Here is an 18558-nt window from a genome sequence, read left to right as displayed (position 1 = left end):
CTTCATCGCCTTCAAGGCTATCAATTCCAGGCCAAGTTGTTGTTTTACTCAGTTGCTGGGGTGTGAGTTGGGTTTTTTGTTTCCTTTTTTATCTTCACCAGTAAAGAACAGGCTGATTTTTCCCCCCCTAAGAGAGGGGGAGGGATGGAAAGAGACATTGACATGAGAAACATCAAAATTATTGTTGTTTTTTTTTTTTTTAATTTCAGTTGCAGTTGACATATATTAGTTTTGGGTGTACAACATAGTGATTAGACTTTATGTAACTTAAGACAGCAATTTTCAACCAGCGTGCCGCAGCAGGCACACTGGTGTGACACAAGAATTTTTAAAGCATTCAGTATCTGCCTATTTAGTCAGGGCCTCTTTTCCCTTAGATTGTCAAATAAAAAATGACTACTGCCAACACAATAGCTGTCCAGTTGTGAAGGAAGTATAATTATACCTATTTTTTGGTCAGATCAGCAAAATATATATTGTTTGGTGTGCCACAGAATTTTAGTAAATTAGTTTATATGAGTGCCACAAGATGAAAAAGGTTGAAAATTGCTGGCTTAAGAAATGATCGCCCGGTAAGTCTAGTATCTGACACCATACGTAGTTATTGCAGGGAGTCTCTTGCTATTTATAAGAAGTCTGTTTAGGCTAAGGAAGGGACTTAAGGGGGGCCTCTGCTGCAGCCTCAGCATGGGTCTGGTCTCCAGAATGACCAAACACTTAGAGAGTTGGAACTTACAGTTCCACTAACCTGCAAATGGGGGGATTGAGCTCTGAGAAACTCTTGGAAAAGCCCTTGATCTGATGAGCTTCTGGGTTGGTGAATATATGGATTCCAGCTAGAGAGGACTTGGAGCTCTGTGCCTGTTGCCCACTTTGCCCTGTGCAGCTCTTCCATTTGGCTCTTCCTGAGTTCTGGCTTTTATAATAAACCAGTAAAAGTAAATAAAGCACTTGCCTGAGTTCTGTGAGACATTCTAGCAAATTATCAACCCTGAGGGGGTTATGGGAATCGCCAAATGTATAGCCAACAAGCCGGATGGAAGTACCCAGGTAGCGTGGGCACTCAGGACTTATCACTGGCCTCTAGAATGAGGACGGTGGAGTTTGTTTTGTTTTTTAAGAGAAGGGAAGGGAGGGAGAAAGCGAGAAACACCACTTGGTGTTGCCTCTTGTGTACACCTGGACCGGGAATTGAACTGGCAACCTTTTGTTCAGGACGATCTCCAACCAACCAAGCCCTTAGTCACATCCCTTAAATGTGTAGAGTGGTGCTACCTCTAAGTAGTTAGTGTCAGGGTTGAATTGACATGGTGGATACCCAGTTGGCATCAGAGAATTCATGTTGGGACAAAGATTACACATTCATTGTCAGAAAACATCACACAATTTTATACATTTCCCTGCAGTCAGGATACAAGTTGTTTAAGGACAGGTCAGTTTCATCCTCTGTAGTGCCTAGCCTAGTGATTTGTGCATGTTAGAAGAATTTTGCCTAAATGAAAATGGTTCCTGTATTTAACATGCCTTTGGATATAGGTAATAAATCAAAAAATAGAAGCAGAGTTTATTTTACACAAGAGTAATTTTCAGTTAAAAATATTTATGTTGAGATTCGGAACATACAGTTTTGGTGAGGTTTCTCTTTTTTAGTACACAATTGAGTGATTTTTAGTGTATTCACAGAATTATGCGACCTTTGCCACCATCAGTTACGCCAAAAAGAAACCCCATAACTACCCGTACCCACTACCCATCACTTCTCATTTTCCTCCAGTCCTCCCAGCACTTGGCAGCCACCAGTCTACTTTCTGTGTGGATTTGCCTATTCTGAACATTTACTATAAATAAAATCATACAATATGTGACTGGCTGTTTTTATTTCCTAATAGTAGTCCATTATGGATATAACATTCATTTTACTTATCAGTCAGTGGACATTAGTGGTGTTTTTACTTCTTTCTTTTTTTTTAGATTGTATTTATTTGTAAAAATTTTATTTGTTTTTTAGGGAGGGAGGGAAACATGAATGTATAGTTGTCCTTGCACACCCCCCACTGGGGACCTGGCCTGCAACCCAGGCATGTGCCCTGATTGGGAATTGGTTCCAGCAACCTTTGGTTTGCAGGCCTGTGCTCAATCCACTGAGCTATATCAGCCAGGGCTGTTTTTACTTTTTGACTGTTAGGAATAATATCTGGCTGAAGGACTAAAGAAGGTTGATTATTAAGGCGTACAATAACCATACTTCAGTTTTGTGGGAATGTCCTAATTCCAGGAGTGTTGGCCTGTGGGCCAGCTGCCTGTTCTTATTAGAACACAGACATGCCCTTTTGTTTGCAGATTGTCTGGGCTGTTTTCCTCTAACAACTGCAGAGTCAAATAGTTGCAGAGACTGTTACAGACTGTATGGCCTGTAATTTGTTTATCCAGCCTAATCTGTTTTTGAACTTGCCTTCATGTTTACTGAATACTTTTTTTTTTCTTCCGGCAGGCAGAGAACATTTATAATGATGAAGACCCTGAAGGAAGCGTGGATCCAGAAGGACAGGGGTCTTAAACACATCTGCACTTCTTGTGATTTTAGACTCCCCTTTTTTCCTTTCCACCCTGATGATACTGATTTAACACTGGTTTTGAGACCCAGACTTTGTTCAGCTATCCCTCTGTATTAGGTACCATCAACAATGCTATTAGCCCAAACTGAGGGTGTTTTCTAAATGTTAACTGGGGGACTTGATTCAGCAAAGCCACAGACTTATATTTAAATTTTCTTCAGGAATTTTCTAATAACAAAAATCTAAAGTAGCCACCAAAAGGGGATTATTGTGTGTGGTTATTTTATTTTTCTTCTAATGCTATATCCCCAAGTTTTTCAAACTCATTTAAGTAAAGGCTAGAAGTAAGGAATAGAGCCAAGTGAGATAGGTGTCTGAGCCATGAAGTACAAGTACTGCAAGATGTCATTTTTATTCAGGAATTAGGGGAGATTCAAGTCATAAATTGCTACTCGAAAGTCTTCACACCTGTCTGTCCAGGATGCACATTTTCCTCTGTAGGCCAGTCTCCTCTGAGTTTCTTGAGTTAAGTCAAAACTACACGTTCCTCTTTCCCCATATATTTTTGCTTGTTAGTGTATTTCTTGAGCAGTTTTCATATTATTTCTTTCCTTTCTGTGAAATGGTTTTTTTAAAAAAATAAAAACTTGGGACCACCAAGTTGTAAAGATGTATGTTTTTACCTGACAGTTTTACTCCAGGTAGACTGTCAGCTGAGAAGAGTGAATCAATAGCTTGTATTTGTTTTTAAAATTAAATTAATCCCGGATAAGAGTTGCCCTTTTTTTTTTAGGAGTTAGTCCTTGACCACTAGTTTGATACCATCTGTTTTGGGTGACCTGTTTCATTAGCAGGCCTGTTATTCTCCATGACTAACTGTGTAAGTGCTTATAATGGAATAAATTGCTTTTCTACATAACTCCATGCACTGATGGGTTTTCTTTAGTATATAATATCTATCAAACACCAGTCTCTGGCTTCTAGAAGAATTCTTAGATGAAAGTTATTTTCTATGGTCTTTGACTATCAAGAGCAAAATTAATTTTAATAGACCCAGAGCTACAGAAAAGAGCTTCACTCCTTCCCTTGGAAAGTGAAAGATACAAAACACTGGATCACAGGTGCACAGATTAGTCTTTGATAAAATAACATCTTACTGAAGTCTATCCCTAGAGGATCCTACGCGGACTTGCAAGAATGTCAAAGGCAGTGAGGCAGAGAGATTGTAAGGCAAAAATTAAGTTCGGAAAAGGTACTTGAACCTTTTCTCATAGGGTGAATCTCCACAGTATGTTTTTCACTGGGGTCTGTACTTAGAGGTCAGAAACAATGGGCTCTTGAAAGCCTTTCTAGCTGAGTGTTGTGACCAGATAAAGTCCCTGGTTCTGTGTAATCACTAGGTCTGGCTGACTGGATCACTGACCAGAAATCATTGTCATGAGGTACGATCTTTCAGGAAATCTGGATTAGCTCCTTTTTTTCACGTCAGTAGTTCTTTTAGAGAATAGTGAAAGTTATCTTGACACAATTCAGTAAACTGTGAGTCAGCATAGACTGAAAGAAAAGTAAACTTTGAAAAAGGATTCATTTTAAAGTCTTAATACTCAAGGCATGGCACAAAAGAATTCAAATTGTAAACCCATATCATGAAAACTGGCTGTCTGCTGACCCCACCTGTGCTTCAAAATAATGTTTTTGGTTTAGGTCAACCCCAGGCAAGATGCCTTCTTCAGACAGACTGCAGGTGTGCATACACCGATCCTTTACTCGGCCTGCAGGTCGCTGCTGGAGGGCAGGAGGCTTGTGTTTTCCAATCTTCTGTGCATTGATCAGTACCAGCAGCCCTATGACATAGAACCCAGGTAGGAACTGACTGATGCCTTCTGCCTCCAGCCAGCCCCAGAATCTTTTAAAACAGGTCAGTCAGTATTTGTAAATTTCCCAAGGTGAATTGCTTGCCAAGTCCCTGGCACTCTTGTCTGGAAAAAGTGTCCAAAGGGTACTTAGTGATCCTTAGTGCTAAGAAGCTTTTTTGGTTGTTTCAGGATTACAGATTCCACCATACATTTCTAAACAGCTCCTGTAAGGTTGAAAAAAAAAATGAGTTTATACTTCGTGCAGTTTGAAATGTTACAATATAAAGTTTATAACAGATAACTTCAGAAATTTAGAGCAGGCTATGTTGGGGAGAGATTGCTAGACTGTGACTCACGACCAGGGATGACTTTCCCCCTAGCAAATACTTGGCTGCTTCCTATTTGCAAAGGTTACCATAACACATGGTAACCTGTGTGATGTGATGGGAGGAGCTGGGTAAAATTTCTTTCTGTCCAGGTTAAGTTTAACAGTGCCTGAAATTCTGTAGTTTTCGTTTCTTTGAATTAACCACTGCCTTTCCCCTATTGTACTTTTAATCTGATCCACACAAAGGTGTTTAACAGATCATTTTCCTCAATTACAAGGCTCTAGTAATCTCCCAAACAGGAAGTGTAATCAGTTATGCCTGGATAAAGCACAGTGAAGGAAGATCCTAGAAAGTTAGAAAAAGCATCAGTTACAATAGTTATTTGTGAGCCTGTATGTAAGCTGTAAGGTTAACTAGGAAGTTAATAAAATGTATGTGCATTGAACTAGCATACAACTTGACAGAGACCTTTTTTATCCTTAGTTTCTTTACCCAAGAGAATCTAAAACGAATAACATAATTGGTACATAGAGGAATTAGCGGATAGGTGTGTTGCATGTTTCATAATCTAAGCAATAATCCTATCCCTCAGCCCTTAACATCCTCTCCAGCCTTTTTATGTAGAATAATTTAGCTGCCTTGGTCTCTCTTTGTCATAGTCTGAACAAGGTAGCATAACTGCCCCCTCTGCTATTCTAAGGAAACTTGATGAAGAGCATGTTGGGGAAGGGGGGAGAAAAGTGAATGCACAGCGCCTAGATGTTTTGTCCTGTTACAGAATTCCTGGTGATAATGAGGGCATGTTTTTGAGTCCTACCAGAAACTGAAACATTCCAATAAACTGAATGCTTGAACTAAGCAAATTGGAGGTATGTGCTGTCTATCCCTAAATGGTTTGTCATTAGACACACACTTAAGTTCTTTTCAGGTATTAGTATTGTTAAGCAAGCAATGCAAACACCACTCTTGCACCCACAAGGGTCACCTTGAGACTCTGTCTCGATTTCACCTGCCTGTTCCACGCTCTTGGGTAGCATAGCCCTTTAAAAAGAAAAGAGCCACTTTTTATCTGTTCATGGATGAAATAATTTTTGGAATCATTTTCCCCCCACCCCCAGCCACTCAGCCAGCATTAGTTGAGATTGGGGTAGCAGCAAAAACTGACTTATAAGTTGAGAGCTCTTGAGCAAGGCTGATCCTTAGCTGCTCCATCTCTTTGTTCTTCTGTTGCTGGAGTTGCACCCCACTTCTTAATTGCCTCTGTCGTTCTTCCATTTTCTCCAGCTGTTCCTGCATTAGAGGGCCAAGAACATACCTGATGAGCCGAACAATAAACATTGGTAGTTTACAAAGCACTTCCTTGTCTATCATTTAATCCTCACAGCATTGACACTAAAACGGATTCAAAAGGTGGTGTTTTGACAAAGTGATACTCTATTTGAAGATGGTGACCTGAAAGGAGTCTTGTCTGTTAACTACAGCTTACTTCTTAACAGCATCCTGCTATTAAGGGGAGACAGGTACTCAGAATTTTTAGTGTAACAATTTTAAGAAGTGTTGGTTGGGGAAGAATTTGATCCTCTACTTGGTGAGCTGAGAAATGTTAATTTAGAAGAAGATGCTATGATGCTATGCCCTGGGGGCCCCCTGGAGCTTTCAGATAACTCCACTCCCCAATTTTGCCCATTTTGCCCACACCAGGCAGGATGCCTTCTGTAAATGGTCACTGCTGAGGGTTAATACCTGAACAATGAGGTAAGGAAGATGTCAGCAAATCAGTCTGGTGTTTAGTTGCTAGCTGACATCCTTAGGAAACAGAGTTGGAAAGCATTTTTTTTTAAGATTTTATTTATCTTTAGAGGGGAAGGGGAAGAGAGAAGGAGAGAAATATCAATGTATGGTTGCCTCTCGTGCATCCACTGCTGGGAACTGGCCTGCAACCCAGGCATGTGCACTGACTGGGAATTGAACCGTGATACTCTGGTTCGCAGGCCCACACTCAATCCACTGAGCTACACCAGCCAGGGCCTGGAAGGCATATTTTAAAGAGGCAGTGACTTCTCAAATTTGGAGAATAGTAAGAGAAATCCAGTTTGGATTGCAAGGATCTAAATAGTTTGTTCTCTGAGTCATCCTTGATTTACCTATGGTGTGTCAGTCTGCAATGGTTGATACTCTGGCTGAATCTCAAACACTATCAAAGGCCTTTTTTTAGTGCCTCTCCACGCTTTGGACCACACAGCAGTGCAGCCTCACTGTCTAAGCATGTCGTCTGAAGGGAAGCACCTGCATACCTCTGTACCCCAATTTCCCAAGCCCCACTAGCAAACCTGTTATTTTGGCGAGACACCAAAGTACCTTTACCTGCCTGAGAAGGTAGTCTGCACCATCAGTTCTTTGACAGGGAGAAATGGTGTCACCAAGTGAAGGACCTGTGGCTACAGTCCCTGGCACTAAGGACTAATCTCTAGCCTTAATTCTATGTAGCACCACTAGATTAATTTTTTAAAAACTGCTTTATCACAGTCTTCCAAATGCTTCCCACTTCTTTTAGTTTGGCCTTCAGACCCCCTCTGGTTTGACCCCCGTCTCTCACTGGAGCCTCCATTACTCTTACATGTGAACATTGCCCCCTGGCACTGTCTGGTATGAAAGTCACCAACCACATGTGGCTACAGCACTTGACGCATGACTCGCCCAAATTCAGACATGCTGTGAGTGTAAGACATGCTGTGAGTGTAAGAAAGCAGGTTTCTAAGACTTGGCACAAACATAACTACCTCAAATTTTGATACTGATTGTATGTTGAAATTTTAATGTTTTTATATGCTGGATTACATAGAATATTAATTTCACCAGTTTCTTACGTTTTTTTTTTTTAGTGTGACCACTAGAAATTTTAAATGGCACCTGTGTCTTGTGTGAGACTTGTATTGGACAGTGCTGATGCAGCCTGACCAGCTCAGATCTCTGCCTTTCCTTCCACCCAGACAGCATCTGCTGTTGCACTGTTATCTGTCTTTCAAATGCATGTCTAACTCCCAATCAGATCACAGGTTCCCGATTCTTAGCACCTTATACATAATGCTTGTTGATGTAAAACTTGCCGATAGTGAGCATATTCAATATTTCAGCATTGGCACCCTACTAGTTTCTGGTCAAAAACAGATCATCCCCAGCAAATTCTTCACCTCCCACTGTAGCCAGTCCAGATCCTACCTGTTTTACTCCACGAGTCTCACTATCTCCCCTCATAAGGTCTAAATTGCCCATTAGGCTTTTCGAATCCACCCACCACGCTACCACTTTGAAGAGTACATACCTATGTGCCAGGCACCATTGCAAGTACTTTATAAATATTAACTAGCTCATCCCTTGCAAAAGCCTATAATGTGTATTATACATGTGTGGGAGCAGAGCCATGTGGGTTAAGAAATGTGTCCAAAGTTACCCGGTTAGGAAGTGGTAGAACTAGGTCTCACCATTGAGTTAGAGTTCACATTCTTAATGCTTTTTTTTTTTTTTTTTTGCCTGCATATATGTAGGCTCTTTAGTGGTTTTCAAACTTTCCCATGATACCCCAGAAAGCCAAAATGGGGTGCCCCTGCCACTTTAATTAGACAGTAGCTCCACTTTTGCCTGTTTTATATACTGGCATTCCCTATACAGTTGTTTTTGGGGAAAAGGTCTGTGGCTTTGAAGAAAACCTCATTTTGAAAACCACTTCCCTAAAGATTGCATAAAAAAGCCCTTTTACATGTGGGTTCTCTCCAGCCCTGTCGCTCTACTCACATTCCGGATGATCCAGCCACCCCAACTTCCTGTAGCGTGTCTGTGTGTTTTCATGCTTTTGTATAAGCTCTCCGCGCTGCTTGGAATGCCTTTCCCTGTCTACCCCAGGAATTCATTCACACAAACACCTTGTAGTGGTCGACAGTGGACTGGAGCTATAGCACAGGGTTATATATCCTCCCCTCACTTCCTGGGTGTGTAACCCTGGACAAACGACTTCACGTCTCTGTCTCACCTGTGCTCTCATTTTTCAAACGATGACAGTAGGACATACCTACCTCAGAGAGGTAAGGATTAAATGAATTATTACATGTAAAGAACTTCAAGTACATGCCATCTATTAATCAGTCCTCTTACAAAATTTCACCCTGTCTCCGCAGGCAGGGGTAATTACACCGGCTTCATTGGTACAATACAATGCCTTTATTCCTGTAACTATTACAGTGTTTACCACATTGAAGTCTATTATTTCATTGATTCTAAAGCTTTGACATTTTAACAGGTCAGAATGGATCTTAAGATCCTGGCCAGGTGGCTCAGTGGGTTGGGAGCATCATCCTGTCCACCAAAAGGTTGTGGGTTCGATTTCCCGGTGGAGGCACATACAGGAGGCAACTGGTCCATGTTTCTCTCTCTCAAATCAATCAACATATCCTTGGGTGAGGAATTTTATAAAAATTTTAAAAATGTCTTCAGTTCTATGAAGTATGTGCATGTTACCTGGTGTCCCTCCTGGACTGTCAAGTGTTGGAAGGCAGGGACTCCGGCCCCTCCCCACTTCTCCTGCCAGCACATAGCCCCCCGCCCGGCACACAGACGGTGACTGTTGGCACAAGTGAGTAAGCACTGGGACAGTATCTGTTGAGTGGATACACGAAAGAGGCAGTGCTCACAATTGCAAGAGTGAAGTGTACCTTTGAAAAGGAATCGGGTGCCGTGAGTGACCTTTGGCAAACAATATAGGAAGCCATTCAGACAGAATTAGCTGCTTCCTGCCTTGATTTCTACTTTAACTGTGGTTAAGTGATGGGAGACATTAAGAGCGTTCTTCACAGAATGAACTAGGGAAAGTTGCGCAACCATCAAATCTGAATAAATCCAGTACAGTGATGAAAGTCACGGGGGAGAAAGATTCTACAACTCAAGTACTACGCTAGGAAATGAATCCAAAGCTCTGGCTGGTGTGGCTCAGTGGACTGAGCACTGGCCTGGGAACCAGAGGGTCACTGGTTTGATTCTGGGTTAGGGTACATGCCTGGGTTTCAGGCCAGGTCCCCCGGTGTGAGAGGCAACCAGTCGATGTTTCTCCCTCTCTCTCCCTCCCCATCTCTCTAAATATAAGTAAATAAAATCTTAAAAAATAAAACAAAAACCAATCCAGATGATTCCCTGTGTATGACACCACCATCCTAGTCACCCTTGCCTGCCTTCTCAGCATCCTCTTTGACTTCTCCCCTCTCCGCCCTCTTCATGCAATGGCCCAGCTTGCACCACCCTTGTTCCTCATTCATGCTCTTCCTTCCGTCATTGTTGCCTCTTCCCTACAGCAGCTTCCCAGCTGCTCTCCTTTGCCTCTGGGTCTCTAGCCCGTTTTACTCACTGCCACCAGTACTTTTTCTTTTTTTTTTTAATTTTTTTATTTATTTATCTTCAGAGGGGAAGGGAAGGAGAGAGGGAGAGAAACATCAATGTATGGTTGCTTTTTGTGCGTCCCCTGCTGGGAACTGGCCTGCAGGGAACTGGTCCGCAACCCAGGCATGTGCCCTGACTGGGAATCGAACCGCGATTGTCTGGTTCGCAGGCCCGCGCTCAATCCACTGAGCTACACCAGCCAGGGCACCAGTACTTTTTCTAAAAGTAGAGGAACAATCATGTTAAATACTTTTATGCTTTTATTTTCTAAATTAAATTTATTGGGACAATATTGGTTAATTTAAATACCTTTAATGATGCAACTGAATAAAGTCCAAACTCCCTAGTTTGATTTCAAAGTCCAATGTGCCCCTACCTACCTTCACGGTTCAACCTACCTTTCAATTTTTCCCCTTTCACATGCAGCCAAGTTACTAATTATATTTTGGATATATTGGGCTAAATAAAATATATTAAAATTACCTTCACCTACTTCTCTTTTTTAATGTCACTTTCAGAGACCTTTAAATTATATATGGGGCTTGCATAATATTTGTTTTAGACAGCACTGGTCTAAATCTTGCCTATACTTCAATACCTAGCTCAAATAACACCTCTTCTTCCACAAAGGGTTCTCTGATGTAACCCATGGCTAAAAATAATCTCATTTTTCCATAGCACTCTTACCGGCACCTCTTTTAAATCACATGTTACTTTCTGTCCTGGATTACAATTAATGTAATGTCCATTTGAGTGTAAGCTAGTAAAATAAGTGCCCTTTCACTACATTGTGAATGCATAAAAAACAGTGGGGGTCAGGGTGAGGATACTACACATATGCATAGTTTGAAAACATTCAGTATTATCACCAAAAAACCCTACTGTTTTCATAACACGAGCCATAGAAAGCTTGAGTAAAGCGAATGCAGCCATTTTTAACAGAGGACACGTTCCCTTAAGGATGTATCAGGATGTCTGGGAAGGCATAAGATGTTTACGTGTGTTTTTTTTAAGGTTTTATTTATTTATTTTCAGAGAGAGGGGAAGGAAGAGAGAAGAAGGAAAAAACATCGGTTGCCCCTCGTCCATCCCAATGGGGGACCTGGCCTGCAACCCAGGCATGTGCTCTGACTGGGAATCAAACTGGCAGCCTTTTGGGTTGCAGTCCAACACTCAACCCACTAAGCTACACCAGCCAGGGATGAGATGTTTAAGTTTTGTCAAAAGACAAAACTACTGCTCTAAAAGGTACCACACTGTAAACTTCTTACAGTACCCAGCAGCACTTAAATCAAGATTTAACTGACACACACTCTGAGCGGGAGAGTCAGAGGTAAGTAAAACAAATTCCCTACCTTCCAAGAGCTCCCAGCCTGTGGGGGACATTCATGAATATTTATATCCCACTGTTCCATAAAGGGATTAGAGCTGGCTCACAATTAATCAGAAACAACTTGACTATGAGTGAGATGGTGACAAATGCACAAAAAAGGAAAATAAGGAATAGAGATTTATAGGTTTCATGCCAGTTTTAAGACTGGAACACTTCAAGGCAGAGATCAGATAAGCGGGACTGGAGGTTGCATTTCGGGGGAGGGGAAAGTGAATGAATTTCAACTCGCCTCCTACCCTCTTGCTCTCTGTAAGGTGTCATTCACTTAGAATTGGAAAATCGTGCCATGGAAAGAGCACTGATATTTGCGGTTGGTCAGACCAGGGTTCAAGTTACTCGGCTCACTGGGCCTCAGTTTCCTCTATATATTATATATATATATATATATATATATATATATATATATATATATATATATATATATATGACTTAGAGGATTGATGAGAGGATCAAATGAGATAATTGGTGTAAAAGTGGGGTGAACCAATGATCACTGAAAGTGCAGATCATTTTCAGCCCCTAGGACAGGCCTGAATGCACTAAATGAAGAATGTGGAAGGGACGTGAGTGAATGGCCCCAAAGAATAAATTATTCAATATCCTTCATCCCCAAAGACGTTGGACTCCTGGCACCTTTTCCTTCCCCAGGCTAAAAGACCGCAATCCCCCTCATGTCCAATGGGCCTACCCTGTACTGCTGCACCTCCTCGTCTCGTTTCTGCCTCACAAGTGTGATCTGGTCCTCCAGGTTCCTGTTCTGTAGCTGGAGCTGCCGCGCCTCTGCTTGCAGGGGTCTCAGAGCCTCCTTCATCTCCTGGATCTCTGCCTGCGTTTTCTGCAGGGCTTTGGCAGCAGCTTCTTTCCTCTCTAGGAGCCGCAGCAGCTGAGGCTCATACTCCTCCTCCAGGCCCTGGCGGCTCTCTGCCATGAGATTCTCAAACTGGGCGGAGAGCCGCCGGCTCTCCTGCAGGAAGTGCCCATCCCCCTGGCTTGGAGGTGCTTCTAGTTGTTGCCTTAACTGCTCCTTCTGCTTCTGATAGGCATCCCGGAGCTGGGCCAGTTCCTCCGAGAGCTGGGCTGCTCGTGCGGTCAGCACTTCCCGGAAATCGGCAAACTGGGCCACATCCTGCCGGCGGCACTCCAGCTGGTATTGGTAGGCCACACATTCCTTTGTCACCTTGAAGAGCTTCTGCTTGACCAGCCGGATCTCCTCCCGCAGCCCGTCCCTCTCCAGCTCTGCTTGAGCATGCAGTTTGTAGGCGGCCAGGATGTCCTGATGGACTTGTTGCACCTCCTGGAGGGCTGGCTCCCGGAGCAACACAAGCTCATGAATGAGCTGATCCCTCTCCTCTTCCAGCTGAGCCACAGCTTGGACACATTGCTGGAAGCGCCCCTCCAGCAATTCCAGGTCCTCTATGCTCAGGCTGTCCTCTGGGCTGGGAGTAGGCCCGGCTCCGAGGCTCTCCTCGGGGTTAGGTTTCTCCACGTCTGTGAGTGTCTCTCCCCCAGAAGCTGTCTGCTCTGGGCTTGTGACCTCCGGCTTCACAGTCTCCTCCGCACACAGCGTCTCCTTCTCACACAGCGCCTCCTCCTCCGGCTTCACAGTCTCCTCCGCACACAGCGTCTCCTCCGCACACAGCGCCTCCTCCTCCGGCTTCACAGTCTCCTCCGCGTGCAGCGTCTCCCCTGGCTTCACGGGTTCTTCCACACACAGGGGCTCCTTTGGCTGCCTGATCTCCTCAATGTGCAGTGTCTCCTCAGGATTCTCAGTCTCTTCCACGTACAGTGTGTCATCAAAGTCATCTGTGGCCCCCAGGTAGAGAATGTCCTCCAAGTCCAAGGTCCCCTCCAAAGATAGAGCAACTTCTGGGTCCAAGGGCCTCTCCTCATCCAGGGATTCAGACTGCTTCTCCTCTTGAAAAGAATTGTCCTCTGCCCCTGTTCCCCTGCAAGAGAAATGAGGAAACGTGAGCGGGCAGCCACAATTCCAGGTGGTTCGTGGCTGGAGCCATCAGACCCAGGCGCAGGGGGCATCCCGTTCTCACTTCTGGGCACTCGTTCGCTCCCTTCCCTCCACGGACCTGTCCCCACACAGCCCATTGCTCAGACCCTCGGACAACACACCCATGATGTCCATGTCTAGCCTCCGTTTACACACCGTCAAGGACAGGAAGCTCACGCCTGAGCCACCACTATTTGTTTCACTATCATAACACACACTCTGATGTTGAAGTAAAACCTTCTTCCCTGCAATTTTTATCTGGGCTTGATTCTTCTTTCTAGAATCAGACGAATCTTCTTTTCCATGTAAGCTCTCTAAACCCTTACAGAGAAAGAACTTATATTTTAATCGTTCCATGCATGCCAAGGTTCCAAGTGTCCTCCTCACTTGGGTCACTTCTTTCTGACCAGACTCCACATTGTCACTGTCCCCTGGGGATGGGGATGGGAGCAATACACAGGTGCGCTCTGAGCAGTCGGTCTCTGGACACTAAACTCCTATTGATGCAGCCAAGATTCCCTTGGCATATAGAGAGGTTCCATCATACTCTTGACGAATGCCGAGTTTGACTAAAACCCTTAAGGCATTTTCACAGCAAGTGACTTTAAACCATATCGCTTGCTCCTGTAAAATTTCATTTTTTTCCATTTAAAAGGTTTTATTTGTTTTTAGAGAGAGGGAAAGAGAGGGAGAGAAACATCAATGTGTGGTTGCCTCTCACGCACCCTCCACTGGGGACCTGGACTGCAACCCAGGAACATGTCCTGACTGGGAATCAAATCTGCGACCCTTTAGTTTGCAGGCTGGCACTCTGTCCACTGATCCGCACCAGCCAGGGCTCAATCATTTTGTTAGAACTGGCCCATTCTTCTAACCCGTGAAGGCTCTTGAATACAGATTCTGTAGCTCTAACAAACGAGGCCCATAACGCAGCTGCCCATTGTCTGCTAGCTCAATCAGTTCCTGTCAATGAATGTGTTAGAAATGAGCAAGAAATAGAGGCAGGAGAAACCAGGTGATCTGATTCAAGTGCCTTTATCTGATGCTGCTACGGGCTGCGTCAGGTCGACTTCAGCACCAGGGGAAGGCAAGAGTGGGGTTTTTAAAAGAAAAAGTGCCAGGTTTGTGAGGGGATAGGGGACGCGTTAGTCTCTTGTTCTTCCAGGATGTGAACTGGGGCAACGGGTTCAGTAAAGGGCCTGGCTGTTCCCAGGTACAGGAGAGTCAGTCCCAGTCACCGGCTACTGTGGCCAGCACCAGGTGTCTATTTTGCACGGTGGGAAAGTTTCGATTAAGCCTCGGGCTAGCAAGCAAGTGGGGACAACTGAGTGACAGGCAGTCCAGAGGGTTGGAAACCGGCCCGACCGGGTCCTTAGCAGTCTTGCGGGTGTGGGTCTGGGCTGACCCTCCCAGAGTGCCTCCCTGATTCTCTGGCCCTCAAGTGGCTTTGGGCTTTTCTGTTTCAAATGCATCTTATCTACCTTGGATCTCTGAGCAATTATTTGAAAATACAAAATACATGGAAATAATTCTTATACTCCTACAGTTCTTAGGTCTTATTTGTTCCACAGGCCCTATTCTAAATGCTCAGTGTATATTAACTCATGCAATCCTCGTAGCAATTCTATGAGGTGGTTACATTTGTCCCCATTTTACAGATAAAAAACAGGCTACAAGAGATAAAGAAATTTGCTCATGGAAACTCAGGTATTTAAAGTACACTAGTTATAAAACAGACTAAATTTGACTATAGCTTCTAAGAAACATTTTTTAAAAAGATATAAAGTATAAAAGACCCTTGGCTGGTGTGGTTCAGTAGATTGAATGCCGACCCGGGAACCAAAGGGTCGCTGGTTCAGTTCCCGGCCAGGGCACCTGCCTGGGTTGTGGGCCAGGTCCCCAGTTGGGGGCGTGGGAGAGGCAAACGTCTGGTATATCTCTTTGCACCGATGTTTCTCTCCCTGTCTTTCTCCCTCCCTTCCCCCCTCTCTGAAAGTAAATAAATAAAATCTTTTTTAAAAAATAAAACAAGTCCCACATATCCTGTACTCTGTCTTCTCTAACACCCCAGGAATCTCTGGCTCCCCTTCTCTTTTCTCACGTGGGCCCTCTGGAAACTATGAAAGTCTGGCTTAGCAGGCCCCAGGCACCATCGGCTTCGTTCAACCTGGCAGCCACACCAGAACCTAAATCTGAAGACAACCCCACAGCCACTCACATCACTTTACCAGAGAGGAAGTGTTTCCTAGATATTTTTACCAGCTGTTACTCGGTACCTCAAACTGCCCTAAATTATTATTCTCCCACCCTGGCCAGATGGCTCAGTGGGTTGGAGCATCATCCTGTGTATCAAAGAGATACACAGGGTTCAGTCCGCGGCCAGGGCACTGCCCAGGTTGTGGAGGTTGTAGGTCTGACTCCTGGGACACATGCAGGAGACAGCCGACTGATGTTTCCCTCTCACATCGATATTTCTATCTATCCCTTCCTCTCTCTCTCTAAAATCAACAAAAATATATCCTTGGGTGAGGAAAAAAATTATTCTCCCCAAGTTGGCTGCACCTGTATTCTCCAGCTCAGAGAAACACAGCACCATAGACCAGGATGATATGGCGGGAAATCTTCAAACCGCTCTTTCCTTCCCCTGTACAGCCGACTTACCAGGACTGACCCTTCTGTCTCTGAAAGTCTCAAGGCCCCACCCGCTTTGCATCCACTGCCAGGGCCCCAGTCCAAGTCGTCATTTCTCACCTACGTGTTTGATCCCGCCTTTCAACAAGCCTCCTCCTCGTCTGTGCCCTACAATGCTCAGCTGACTGTAGCATATACAGCAAGCCCTGTCAGCCACCACACCCGTAGACAGCCAGCTGCTTAGCAGAGAGTCAGGCCCTCAAACATGTGGCCCCAACATACCTTTTCAGCCTCATCTCGCGTTGCCACCCCCAGAGCCCACCTGGTGCTTGACAATCTGGAACATGAGTTAATTTTTACGCATCCTGCTCCTAGCCTGCAATGTCTAAAGGATGCAGCTGAGAAAATACAGTTCATTGTATACCACCTGACTAGAGAACAGTCCTGGAAAGGTGGCGCTCCTATTGCTGGGCAGGATGCACCTGCTCAGCCAGCCAGAACCCACCCTGGTCCTCAAGAGAGACCCTGCTTTCCCAGCAGGCAGCCCCCACATCACCCTCCTGCTGGGTCCTCCACCCCATATGTTGTAACTGCGTTCAAGGCAGTATTCTATGCATTTTTCATGAACACTCATGTATATGATGCTCGTCTGTTATCCCCATTTTATAGATGCGGTAACTGAAGCATAGAGCAGAGCAAAGAACTCACTGGAGCTTCTGCTCCAGAGCCAGAGCCCCAGTTGACCATTCTTCCCTTAGAATAGGCACGAGGCCTAAAAGAGGTAAAAAACACTGAGGGCAGGTATTCTAGAACTTGGCTCGTAGCACTCAAAACATATGTGCGTCTATTTGCCTAACAAGTTTCTATTCATCATCCGGTCCTGCTAAAGTCCATCTTCCCATTCTTGTGTTTTTAAAGCACTTTGTATGCAGCTCATCTCTGCAGTTAGTATTTGTATTATGGAAGCATGTTGTCTCCTGGGGAGACAGACATATAGGAGCGTTCGTCTCCCCTGATAGTCAATTTCCTAAGGACGAGTATAGTTCTCATGCTCTCTGTACCCCAGGGTGGGGCTCTGTCAAAGGAAGGCAGGCAGAAACCGACTGACATCCAAGGAGGAAACTTGCCCAAGGTCAAGTGGCGAAGCTGGACGTAGAACCCAGGCCTCCTGACTTCCAGGTGGTGCTGTTACCACACACCATGTTGTCTCAGTCACCCCGCCCTGGGTGCCAACCCTCGGCTAGATGCTGCCTTCCCACAGCCGCCTCCCTCTAAGGAGCTGGGGGGAAAGTAGGTGATGGGGGGGCCCATGGGTAAGGGGGCCAGCTCAGCTGGGGCCCTTGACCTCAGGCTTCCTGGGTCCCCAAACAGCCTGCCTCTGCCATTCTGTCTCTGTCCCTAGAGGATGCCAGCAGCTCCCAGCTCAGTCTATCAAGGCTGTGGCTGGAAGTGTTTGTGACACTGTGCAGGTGTGAGTTGATGTGCGTCTGACTGTGGACTGGGTGTATGTATGGCAGTACAGGTGTGCGTGTGTGTGTAAGACTATGCTCAGCTTTGTGCTGTGTGTGCCAGTGAGGGGTGTCGGGTGTGTATTTGCACCTCCACCTCTTGGTCTGCTGGGAAGCCCAGGGCCACAGCCTGGCCTGGGGCGGAAATGCTCCCTGCTTGCCCCAGATGCCTCAGCCACAGGTCCCTCCCCCCAGCCAGCGGTTAGCTGACAGTGTGGATGGATGCAGCCGGCCTCCGCTCCAGGGCCCTCCTGCTGCTCTGGGACGCTAGACTCTGCCCCCCTTTCCGGGCCCCAGACAGCAGAGAGCAAGCTGCCTGAGCAGACTTTTAACTCCAGGCTGGCAGATGCCCAGCCTTGCACCAAGTGTCTCCCACACAGTGAACTCAGCAACCCGCGCCCTCCACCTCCTGTTGTATTTGGGGCGAGGGCTGAAAGAAACAAGTAACTTTGGCCACTACGGCCTAAACGGCACCCGACAGTTGAAAGGGTTGACTCTTCATGGCCCGTGGGAATGGAGGTATTATAAAAAGCCACTGACAAACGATACCAAGACCCCGGGCGGGGTCCCCCACCTCCCCTGGCTGGGCGGCTCTGCCCCGTGCGGCGCCCCGCAGGACCACTACCCGCACCAGGCGAAAGGAGCTGGTGGGTGGGGGAAGGGAGTCCCTCCAGCCCCCGTCTCCCGTCCCCACGGGGGCGGCCCCGCTGGTCCTGGACTGTCCTACCTCGCGGCCTGGGCGGCGCCGTCCCCGCTGCGCCGGGGCTCCGGGCTGGCCATGGCTGCGCGACCCCGGCCTGGGTGGCCGCGTTATTAATAGGCGGCCCCGCCGGCCGCCTGCTCCGCGCCCGCCGCACTGA

General features: G+C 45.6%; 2 protein-coding genes across 3 annotated transcripts in view; one reads left to right on the top strand and one right to left on the bottom strand.

Moving 5' to 3' along the window:
• The window catches only part of RBBP4 (RB binding protein 4, chromatin remodeling factor), a 22636-nt gene extending 19162 nt beyond the window's left edge, over positions 1–3474 (top strand). Inside the window, exon 12 of the mRNA XM_053660128.1 lies at positions 2492–3474. Coding sequence (XP_053516103.1) covers positions 2492–2557 — 66 coding nt within the window. The 3' untranslated portion in view covers positions 2558–3474. The remainder of the gene's footprint in view (positions 1–2491) is intronic.
• SYNC (syncoilin, intermediate filament protein) lies at positions 2949–18558 on the bottom strand. 2 transcript variants are annotated; one of them, XM_037149798.2, is made up of 5 exons: positions 18426–18558; positions 12246–13503; positions 5906–6030; positions 5726–5781; positions 4570–4635 (listed from the first exon to the last, which is right to left on the bottom strand). In XM_037149798.2, exons 1-5 carry the CDS (start codon positions 18476–18478, stop codon positions 4625–4627), a joined length of 1503 nt encoding a protein of 500 aa, XP_037005693.2. In that variant the 5' UTR covers positions 18479–18558; the 3' UTR covers positions 4570–4624. The 2 variants fall into 2 exon arrangements, with proteins under 2 accessions (XP_037005694.2, XP_037005693.2); XM_037149799.2 differs by lacking the exon at positions 5726–5781 and having other exon boundaries at positions 2949–4635.

This window comes from Artibeus jamaicensis, unplaced genomic scaffold, assembly GCF_021234435.1.
Source record: "Artibeus jamaicensis isolate MK-2021 breed Jamaican fruit bat unplaced genomic scaffold, CSHL_Jam_final scaffold_847, whole genome shotgun sequence".
Lineage (NCBI taxonomy): Eukaryota > Metazoa > Chordata > Mammalia > Chiroptera > Phyllostomidae > Artibeus > Artibeus jamaicensis.
The sequence above is the reverse complement of the archived record's forward strand: the minus strand, read 5'-3'. Positions and strand labels throughout refer to the sequence as shown.